General features: G+C 42.9%; 1 protein-coding gene across 6 annotated transcripts in view; it reads left to right on the forward strand.

The window, feature by feature from the left end:
* Positions 1 to 4,457, forward strand: part of IDE (insulin degrading enzyme) — a 97,115-nt gene extending 92,658 nt beyond the window's left edge. For all 6 annotated transcript variants that reach the window (XM_037156619.2, XM_037156617.2, XM_037156618.2 and 3 more), the window contains 3 exons: positions 710 to 782; positions 1,449 to 1,516; positions 2,188 to 4,457. In XM_037156619.2, the coding sequence (XP_037012514.2) occupies positions 710 to 782; positions 1,449 to 1,516; positions 2,188 to 2,283 (237 nt within the window). In that variant the 3' untranslated portion in view covers positions 2,284 to 4,457. The remainder of the gene's footprint in view (positions 1 to 709; positions 783 to 1,448; positions 1,517 to 2,187) is intronic.
* The last annotated feature ends 6,644 nt before the right edge of the window (positions 4,458 to 11,101 follow it).

The raw sequence follows: 11,101 nt of genomic DNA on the forward strand, positions 1-11,101 counted from the left end.
ATCCAGTGTTAAGGAAACAGTGAAGAGACACTCCCCACAGGACCTGTCTGCCGACCGACCACTCCTAGTGTTTGTGGAAGTAGCCAAGGGGAATCCCTCAAAACCAGGTGGCGGAACGGAGAGAGCCAGCAGGCCTCCCTTCTGACACCATCCCTGACAAGCTGTGGGATGCCAGCAAGTCATGGCACCTCTCCGTGTGTTAGAGTTTGTGTCTCCAATAGCAGCCATCTGGGTGCTTAGCTTACAGAGACCCAAGTGAGCTGACGTAGGGAGCACTTGATACAAGGCAGAGCCCAGTAAATGCTGGCTTCCTCCTCTCTTGGTAGATGAGGAACCACAGCAGTGACCTGATGCAGACTCTGAGAAGGATCTTAGGGGAGCCAGCCTCGTGGCCGTCCCCTGACGGAGCCCAGGCCACTGTCTCGGCACCGCACCCCAGCGAGTGCTGGGCCGGGTTTGCCATCCCAGCCCTGCGCTCCCTGAGCACGGCGCTCGGTCTCCTCGGACTCGTCTTCCACCTTTGTAACGTGGGGTGAAGAATAATTCTTGCTTAATCTTCATAAAGTTTAAATGAAATTCTGTAAGTGTTGGGAAAGAAAAGGAAGCATCTTTCCTGCTTCTGGTGAGAGCTGGTTCCTCGTAGTTGAAAGAGAGCAGCTTTTCGGTGCTTGGTGGGCAGAAGGGTGACTTTGCCGTTCTTTCTGCCTAGGAGATGTTGGCAGTAGATGCCCCGAGGAGACATAAGGTATCCGTCCATGTTCTTGCCAGAGAAATGGATTCTTGTAAGTATCGAACATTGCCTTTTAAACAATGTGTATTGTAGACACATGGTAGCTGTCCCTGACCGTAGCCGCGCCCTTACAAAGCACCAGGAAGTGAAAAAGGGCAGAAGGGGAGCTGACTGGAGGCAGGGCTCCAACAGAGTAGAACTGAGGGGAAGGGCAGTGAGGCAGCAAAGGACACGGTCGCGCCAGGGGCGCGTGCCAGGCAGCCCGGCTCTGTGGGAACACGCAGCTCCTGCTGGTGGGCGTCCCCAGAGAAGCTGTGTGGAACCCTGGGCCTGCGCAGGAGGGCGAGGAGTCGGCCTGCTCAGTCCTCCTGCCTCTCACTGCCGAGGTCTACCCCGGAACCATTCACTCGTGGCCTTGTGTGTTGTAGCGGTGGCCAGAGCTTCAGGGTTCAGTGAGGTCAGGCCTCGGGGCTGAAGGCTTTAGTGACCATGGTAACAGCATGAACCACCACCACTGGCGACACTCCAGATAGGAGGCAGGACTAGCGGTCAGGGCCGTGGGGGACAGGCCTCCTGAGAGGATATGAGAAGTACATGAACCAGGTCTGGTACAGTTTTTAATGAGTTGAGTCTGGTTTCAGTTTTGTCTTGTTTTTTAAGTTGCTCTTGTGTGCTAGTGTCGATAAATGCAAAGCGTTGACCCCTCATTTTCTTATAGGTCCTGTGGTTGGAGAGTTCCCATGTCAAAATGATATAAATTTGTCACAAGCACCAGCCTTGCCACACGTAAGAAATATAAATGTTATAGGACTGTTACATGTTAATGCACTGTTAAAGGACTTAGTATGTAGGAGGAATTTGTTCACCGGAACACATGGGACCTGGCGGCTTCAGGTTTCCAGCCTCTGCTGAAGGTCTCCTAGAGGCCGGGCCCCCATTCTTTCTGACAGCTCCCAGCACTCAGACCTTTTCAGTGGCACAGAGACTGAACTTGTGACCTTGTGTGTCTTTGTCTCTAGCTTGAACAGTGTGTTACTCTGCCTGAGCCCTCGCCAGCCACTAATATCCTCAGCCCTCTCCACAATACCTGCACATTTTCACCTGGAAAGGTTGGCATTTAATTGAAGGAGGAGGAAAGCTGACCATGTAACCAGGCCCTTGCCCAGTGGGCACACCGACTGGCACCCTGCAGAAGCCTCGGTGCTGAGCCTTAGTGTGCAGCCCGTGCACCCAGAGGAGAGCTTAGAGTCTTCCTCTGGCCCACAGTCCCATCAGGAACTTTACTGGAGGTCTGAGTGAACTCTGGCCCTGCTGATCCAGGGGGAAAGGGCAGCAGATCCTAATATATGGGGTAGAAACTAGTGCCTGTGAAAAACAAAAAGAAAAGAAAAATGTCTGTGTCTCATTCAGTCCGGTTTTTAGGTTAAATACACTAAGAGGAAACCTTTTCTTTGCAGCCTGAAGTGATTCAGAACATGACCGAGTTCAAGCGTGGTTTGCCACTGTTTCCCCTCGTGAAGCCACATATTAACTTCATGGCTGCCAAACTCTGAAGATCCCCCACGGGCAGCGACGAGCAGGAGGACGTGTTCCTGACCCTTCCAGGGGCTCGGAAACAGCCGTGGCCACTTTAACAGTTTCTGGTTCACTAGTAGAGACACAAACAGAAAAAGAGATGTTGTCAGATGTTATTATGTAGAAATATTAAAATCCAAAGTAATTAAATGACAAAATCTAATAGATGTAGAATATTTTTAAAATACATGCCTCTTAAATATTAAAAAAATTTTTTTCATTACTAAGAAAAATTTCCCTTATATAACAATACTTAAAATGATGAATGATATTCCTATAGACTCTTCCTTCCCTATTCTGTAAAATAGTTACTTGTTAGAAGAAAATGTTACCTTTTTTAAAAAGCCTCCTGGGTTGACAGGAAAGGCTTCCACACAGTTAGAAAGACAGGCTTCACGCAAGGAAGCCTGTCTTTTTAAAAACCGATCCTCACATTTGCTTTCTACTTGATGGTCTCATGTAAATCAATGGAGAACATAGATTTGGCACATAAAGAGCAAAGTAATGTAGTTTTCTTTTATTAGTGAAATTGCTGATTATAAGGCATGGTTTTAACCTTTTTATAAAATTTGAACATGTTTTTTATTCAAACTAGTTCTGGAAAACCCTAGAACACCCTAGTTATTTATAGTACTAGAAATACACACTTACCTTACATCAGTTTTGTCCCAAATTGAATTTCTCAGGATTACTATGATTCGTTTTTTTCTGATTGACTTCTATCCACATTCTCACTGTTGTTAGTTGGTTTGCAGTGGTGTCCATCGTTCTCACTTCCCCATCAGCATGTCCTGTGTGTGGCGAGCACGGGCCGGGTGGCCTTCGGTCCCCACCACTCATGGGGCGTGTTTTCCCAGCGTCAGCTGCCACAGACGCCTGGTGCAGTGCGTCTGTGAGCCACGGTGTTGGCCCCATGGTGAATTCAAAAGGCAACAAGTAAAAAGCCACTTTTTTGGAGGTATTAAAAAAGCTTTGGATTTTCAAATAGCATGATTTCCATAAGACCCTAAAATCCATTTTTATTGCCAGTCTAATAGTGCCGTAAGTATTGTTATTTTTTTAACTTATAATTGTAAACATACACACACGTAATGACTGGAGTAGACTTTTAAAAAATATTTTTTCCCACGAGATACTATTTTAGATGAAACTGTTCCTCTAGATTTAACAGCTGTTTTGAAGTATGGACTGCTATTAAACTTCAAGAGAAATTGGGACTAGACTCCCACATGCAGGCACTAGTCACAGTAGCGGCCCCGCTGCCCACCAACTCAGGCAAGGGAAAGAGTGGCGTTTTCAGGTGACCTCTGACGTCCGTATGAGTTGATTTGCTAGGATTTTTCTGTAGAGTCATGTCTTTTCACATCTTAAGTTTTCACGTTTGCCATTTTCCACATAATCTAAATTTGGGGCAAGAACGATATAATCCCAGCTGCGGAGGCTGCTTTCAGAAGCGGGGCTCCATTTCTATCACTTAAATGTGGTGCTGTGACTGTCTCCTTATCCCTGCCTCGGAGAGCTTCCTTGTGCGAAGCCATCTCCATCCCTCAGAAGGTGCGTGAGTCCTCGCTTCCTTCTGCTCTTATGCATTTGTAGACTATGCATCTCTTCATCAGACTGCAAATATTTACAAGGTGGATCTAAAATTAGTCGTGGGTGTTCCAATCAGCCCTGTACGAGTAAATAATCCACTCACCTTTTCTGTGGAAAATTACGTGCTATTGGGTAACTTTTAGCTCTTTTAAAAAAAAATGAGTAAAAGTTAACAGTTATTTTTTTGAGCAAGTCACATGAAGAAATCTGAAAGGAATCGCATGTGGTCCTCCCGGGACCTGGGACTGTTGGCTGTGCGCAGCGTCGTCGGCTGGTGTCCAGGCCGGAGGTGGAGCTGCTGGTGGGTCGCTCAGGCAAACAACGGCCCCTTCCGGCGGGTCCAAGCTGCAGTCTGTGAGCAATAACAGACCACCCTGACATGGCTACCTCCTCAGTGCAGAGGAAAGGGGATTTGTGAAGCCAACGAAGTTGTTAGTTCCCTGTGACATTTAGAACAGTCTTCTTTTGGCCTAGTTGATCTGGAAGAGGGAGCGTGTGACACAGCCGGTGCGGTGGAGTGCTAGGGTAATCCTGTTTACAATAAATCGCCCGAATTTAACCTTTGGAGTTTGCTTTTGTGTTATTTCTACAGTCGCGGTGGTCAATCCTCAAACCTACTTACTTCTCAACACCCTGATTCGACCATGTTTCTTGCTTTCATTGTCCCTAATGCAGAAAGCAGTGAGTTTTTAACTTTAAGTGTATCTGGGCAGCAATAATTTAGTCAGACGAACGGGTGGATTTCACATTCTTGAGTAGATTGCTTTTGTAAAACAGGAACCTTGGTGAGAGGCTGAACTCCTCACTGTGAGTATTGCCACTGACACCAAACCCAGGAAGATTTGTCCCTGGCATCACACAGAAAAAAGAAAAATTGTCTGTCTTTGTTCAGACACTCTGTACCAGTTAATTTGACAACATAGATGAAATAGATAAACTTTCTTGAAAGACACAAATTACCAAAGCAAAGGTAATGAAAAGAAACAGAAATGACATGAAAAGAAACAAAGTTTAAATATTTCCTTAGCTACAGGGGCCGGCCCAAATATAATGTCCCTGTTTTTTATTATAAAATATTTTATTGCAAAATTATAAGCATGTAATTCTGTAACATAACACTATCACACTCAAGGACAACATATGACATTTTAAGTGAAATGTTCAAATTAAAACTATAAATCATTCCACCCCTATTATTACCCTACCAACCACATTCAGGCAGGCATTGCTTCTGCCATATTTAAGAAGTTGAATTCCACCCGGAAAATTCCAAGCCCAGATGGCTTCGGTGGTAGGTTCTACCAAATGTTTAAAGATAAAATGATGCTGGTCTTACACACCAACATTTTAGAAAACAGAAGAGAACCCTATTTATGAGGCCAGCATTACTCTTATACCAAAATCAGACAAAGCTATTTCCGGGAAAGAAAGCACCAAACCAATTAGCCTTTCAAAAGCCCCCAAAGTCTTCAACAAAATATTAGCAATTTGAATCCAGTAATGTATAAAAAATCATATATAGTTGATGTTCAAATATTATGCCAACCTTACATGATGACAAAAAGGGGGTTTTCCCAGGAAGGCAAGGTTGGTATAATATTTGAAACTTAATTAGTGTTATTTACCATAGTAGCAGAACTAATGAGAAAAAAACAGGATCATTTCGATAGATACAGTAAAAGCATTTACAAAGTTCATAATAAAAGCTTTCAGCAGATGAATACAAGGGAAGCTCCTCAACTCACTGATAACATGTGGGAGCTGGGGGTCGGCCGGGTGGAGGAGGGCAAAGTGGGGAAAATTGGGACAACTGTAATAGAATAAACAAGAATGAAGACATGATAAAATAGTAAACATATTTCTCCTAAAATCTGCACCAAGATGAGGATGTATGCTCTCACTATTTCTGTTCAAACTTGAACTTGAGGTCCTAGTTAGCGCAGTAAGGATTGGAAAGGATGAAGTAAACTGTAGTCACAGGCGACATGTGCACATACAAAACATTTCCCAAGGACTGGGCCAATGCCCTACTACTAACTGTGTTAACAAGGTGGCAGGAAGTAAGTCAGTATTAACAAGTTCATTGGATGTCACTGTTCTGTCAACAAAGTTCAAATGTAATCTTCAATAGCACCGCAAAAATATGTAGGGGTACATTTTTTTAATGTGAAAAACCTGTACGCTGAAAATGAAAGCATTACTGAAAGACATTTTTTAAAGACCTAAACAAAAGGGAATATGCATCATGCGTTCATGGACCCAAAAGACAGTATTTTTAAGATATCTGTTCTCCCCTGTTGATCTATAGATTTGAAACAGTGCCTACGAAAATACCAGCAGATTTGGGGGGTAAATATTTACAGGCTGATTTAAAGTTATACATAGTCATGCAAATCTTGAGTAGCTAAAATAATTCTGAAAAAGTAGAACAAAGGGATCCTTCCTAATAGCAAGACTTACATCAAACTACAGTAATCAGGGTAGTCTGGTTTTGACCTAAGAATAGACATACAGATCAATGGAGGAGAATAGTCCAGAGAGAGCACCAAGTTGGTTTCAATTGGTTTTTGACTTAAGTGCCATGTAATTCGATGGGAGAAAAGTAGCCTTTTCAACAATTGTTCAAGAACACCTGAATATCCTTATGGAAGAAGAAAACCTGAATCCTTCACAGTATATACAAAATTAACTCAACAAAGACTACAGATATAAACATAAAAATGAACTATAAAGTTTCTGTAAGGAAATGAAAGAAAATCTCAAAGTTTAGTAGGCAAAAATTTCTTAGCACGCAAAAATTACTGATGTGGATCCCAGCTCCTGGGGCCTGAAGCGTTATGAATGAGACGAGACAAATTCATGTGGACTACCGAGTCCTGTGGAGAAAAAGGGATGGCTCAGCATCTCTCTCAAGAGGAGAGCGCCTCAGCCACTCTATCAGGAGGAAAGTGTCTTGACCCTTGCCTTGACAAGCTTTTATTGGGTTCAATTAGCACAGGAATACAGAGTGTATATGTAAAGCTCATCAATCATTGTCAGGCAGTAATGACCAAGTAATAGCATTCAAAGAACTTCGAGGGCTTATTCTGAGTCAGGGTCAGGTAGTTAAAGGGCCATAAAACTTTGGGGAACAAACTCACTTTCTGCTTGGACCCTTATCATTTAAATTGAGGGTATTAGCAATGTAGGTTTCATAGGATTTTATGCATTCTTTCTTAGGCCCAATCACCCTAGGGAGGTGCCCCAGTGCCACCCTTTCCAACACAGGGTCACACCCACCACCAGCATTGTTTCAGGCTTAAGTCAGGCAGGGGAAGTAAAGCAGCCAAGAGATTAGGAGACTTCTTGCAGACAGAAGAGGACTCAGGCTGTGGGAAAGCTGAGGGGTGAGGGTCGATTACCCCCTTTTTCTATAGCCCCCCAAGTCCTTTCCGGAGGACCCCTTTGCAACCAGGACCGTCTTAGGTCATTCCTCTTTTGAGAAATCTTACCCATCATTGGCTAACCAGTCATCCGCCTGGGCCCAGGCAGGGTGAAGAGAAAGGGGGCAGAGGCGGTGCCCCTACAAGGAAGATAAGCTTTGTCTCCTAAGTGGCTTATGGTTCCAAGGTCCTTTACTCAGCCTTAGCCATGGGGGATTACAGCTTCTGGGACCAGGCAGGGCAGTTCCCAACAACTAACCATCAAAGAAAAAATGGGCAAATTAAAGTTTTTCAAGTTTATAAATGTCTTCTCTTCAAAGGTACCATTAAGAAAAAATGGCAAGTTGCTAACTAGGAGGAAATCGTTGTAATACATAGTAAACCAGATAAAGGACATATATAAGAATATATAGAAAACTTACGATCATAAGACAAAAATGTGGTAAAAGGTAAATAGATGCTTCACTAAATGTCCATGAAAAGATACCATCATTAGCCATCAGGGAAATGGAAATTAAAGTAAACAGGAGAGGCTATGGGCAGGAGACAGGGCCAAAGGACACTGGGAAACTTTAAAGAAATTAAAATATTTTATATCAATAAAAATCTGGAAAAATATTTTTAAAACAACCAAAATGAGTGATAGTCAATGTAGACAAGAATAGCTAAAATCAGAAATGCAATTCCAAGTGAAAGCAGCAAGCTTCTAGCATAAAAAGTTCAACCACTGTTAATATAATGGTTTGTGAATCATCGATATAACCTGGCAGCCAAGGAAAGTGGACTGGAGTGTGCACCTGTGTGAACTATGACAACTTCACTGTATTGGTCAGTGGGGGCGCTAGACACTGTTGAGTGAGCATGTGTACTCTGTGGCCGTTGCATTCAAAAAGACTGAGCGAGTAGAGCAACAAATCTGCATCAGATTTTGTGTTAAGCTTAAACACTCCTCCACGGAAACTATTTGGATGATTCAGAAGGCCACAGCTATGGGCAACTGGTGATTGGCAGCTTCATTATGACAACGCTTCTGCTCATGCATCATGTCTCGTGCAGAGATTTTTGGCAAAACATCAGATTACCCAGGTGACTCAACTCCCTACAGCCCAGATTTGATGCCCTGTGACTTTAGGCTTTTCCCCAAACTAAAACCACCTTTGAAGGGAAGAGATTTCAGACAGTTGATGAGATTCAGGAAAATACAACAGGGCACAACAGGGCAGCTGATGGCAATTGGGAGAACTGTGTGAGGTCCCAAGGTGCCTAATTTGAAGGGGACTGAGGTGTCATTGTCCTGTGTACAGTGTTTCTTTTATCTTTTATCTTCTTCAATAAATGTGTCTATTTTTCATATCATATGGTTGGGTACTTTCTGGATAGACCATATCTCATATACATCAAATGTTCTTTTTTCTTGCTATATAGTAGATCATCTTTATTGAAGCCAAAGATCATATTTTGGAGAATATTTTGGAGACAACCTTTGACAACTCTGAGGCACGGTAAGTTAGAAATATAGAATTAATAATGGAATTATTTTGTTGAAGTTTGTTTTATTATTTATTTATTTTTTTAATTGTTGTTCAAGTAAAGTTGTCTCCATTTTCACCCCACCTCAGCCCCTTGCCCAACCCATCCCAGCCTCCCACCCTTGACCCCACTGCCTTTGGCTTTGTCCTCATGTCTTTTATACATATTCCTTGATGGACAGTCCCCTATTTTCCTTCATTATCTCTCTCTCTCCCTCCCCTCTGGTTACTGTCAGTTTGTTCTTTATTTCCAAGTCTCTGGTTCTATTTTGCTTGCTTATTAGTTTTGTTGATTAGGTTCCACTTATAAGTGAGATCATATGGTATTTGTCTTTCACCACCTGGCTTATTTCACTCAGCATAATGCTCTCCAGCTCCGTCCATGCTGTCATAAAGGGAATAAGCTTCTTCTTTCTTTCTGTGTAGTATTCCATTGTGTCAATGTACCATTGCTTTTTTATCCACTCACTTGAGAATATAAGTGTTAATAGTTTCACTTGATGAAGTGGTTAATAGAAACAGATTTGGAGGAGAGCTTGAAATTCTGTAACTAGTTCTCAAAATGGTTTGTATAAATTAAAAGGCAAGTATAAATTACATTAATTCTAAATGTCCAAGGCAAGATTATTAGCCAAAAGAATCCTCTTATGAAGCCTTTTATGAAGGGTATAGTCTGTTTTAATACTTAGAAAATGACTTTCTAATCTGTTTTACAAGTTTAAAATTTTATTTTTCTATTATAGAAAGCTACACCTGTATATGATAGGAGTGAGTTAGCAAGTACTTATGAAACTTGTTGATAAGAAATACTATTTAGGACTTCCAGTCAAGATGGAGGCATAGGTGAAAACACTGTACCTCCTCGAACAACCAAGTTTAAAGACAACAAAGTTTTAGTAACAAAAATGCAACCAAAACAGAAAATTGAATTGTATGGAAGTCCGACAATAACAAACTGTTCAGCCAGACTGGTAAGAGGGGCGGAGCCAGCGGCTGGCGGAGTGGGGTTGTGCAGGAAAAATCGGCCAGACTGATCCAGGTGTGCAGGCAGCAGTTGGCAGATCCCAAGCGCAGGATGGCAACAGGCAGACCCAGTGAGGGTGCAAGGCGACAGGCTGACCATGGTCACACATTCACGTGCAGATAAACCAGGCGAAGGAGCGAGCAGTGAGACAGACCAGGCAGGCCCCAGCAGCGGGAAGCAGCAGAGGGGACCACTATTGCCCCTCTCTGACCCCGTCCCCACATACAGCCTCACAAACCAGCGACTGAGTTGCCCCGCCCTGGTGAACACCTAAGGCTCCTCCCCTCATATGTAACAGGTGCGAACAGACCAAAACATTATGGCTCAAGAACAACTCAAAGCCCCAGAGCCAATAACTCTAAGTGACCAAGAAATAGCCAAACTATCAGATGAGGGCAAGAAACACCCTTACCCCACCCCCTTTGTAGACACCACCTCCTCCTGTTACCCACAGGTAACCATCATGTCTTTTAACTGCATAGATTACTTTGGCCTGCTTTAAGCTTTATATAAATGAAAAACCTAACATATGCATTGTTTGGGTCTGACTTATTTGTGGAAAATTACATTTGTCAGATTTACCCATTTATTATGTGTAGCTATGGTTTTTTCTCACTTTTATGATTACAGAGTCCTCCACTGTATGAGTAGATCACAGTGTATTCATTCTACTATTGGAAAACACAGTTTTTGTTTTCAGTTATTTGTAAATAATGCAGCTATAAACATTCTTAAACATATCCTTGGGTACCCACTCACATGCATTTCTGTGTGTTCCTAGGAGTAAAATTGCTGTATCATAAGACATGTGTGTGTGTGTTCGAGGTTAGGAGATACCATCAAACAGTTTTCCAAAGTGGTTGCACCCATTTGCACTCCCACTGCAGACTTGCAGTTAGTTGCTCACCATGGCTGGGTATCCCTACCTAGTCTTTTCAATTTTGGCCATTCTGATGCATGTGGTTATAGATTTAGATGTACGTTCCTTATATTCTTAGCAAGTCCTTGATGATTTCCCCTCTGGCAGCTATGAAGGGCCTCTATTTAAAGACGACAGAACTGACCTCGGCGGACAGCTCTGTCCGTTGGTGCAGTCTCGGAGGAGGAATGATCGTCCTGTCTTCCTCAGGTACTTAGAGCTTCTTCTAACTCAGTGGTTCTTAGCCCTAACTGCCCGTTAAAATTACCTACAGATCTTTAAACACACACACACACACACACACACACA

The sequence above is a fragment of the Artibeus jamaicensis genome, unplaced genomic scaffold (genome assembly GCF_021234435.1).
Source record: "Artibeus jamaicensis isolate MK-2021 breed Jamaican fruit bat unplaced genomic scaffold, CSHL_Jam_final contig_332, whole genome shotgun sequence".
In the NCBI taxonomy this organism is placed as follows: Eukaryota; Metazoa; Chordata; class Mammalia; order Chiroptera; family Phyllostomidae; genus Artibeus; species Artibeus jamaicensis.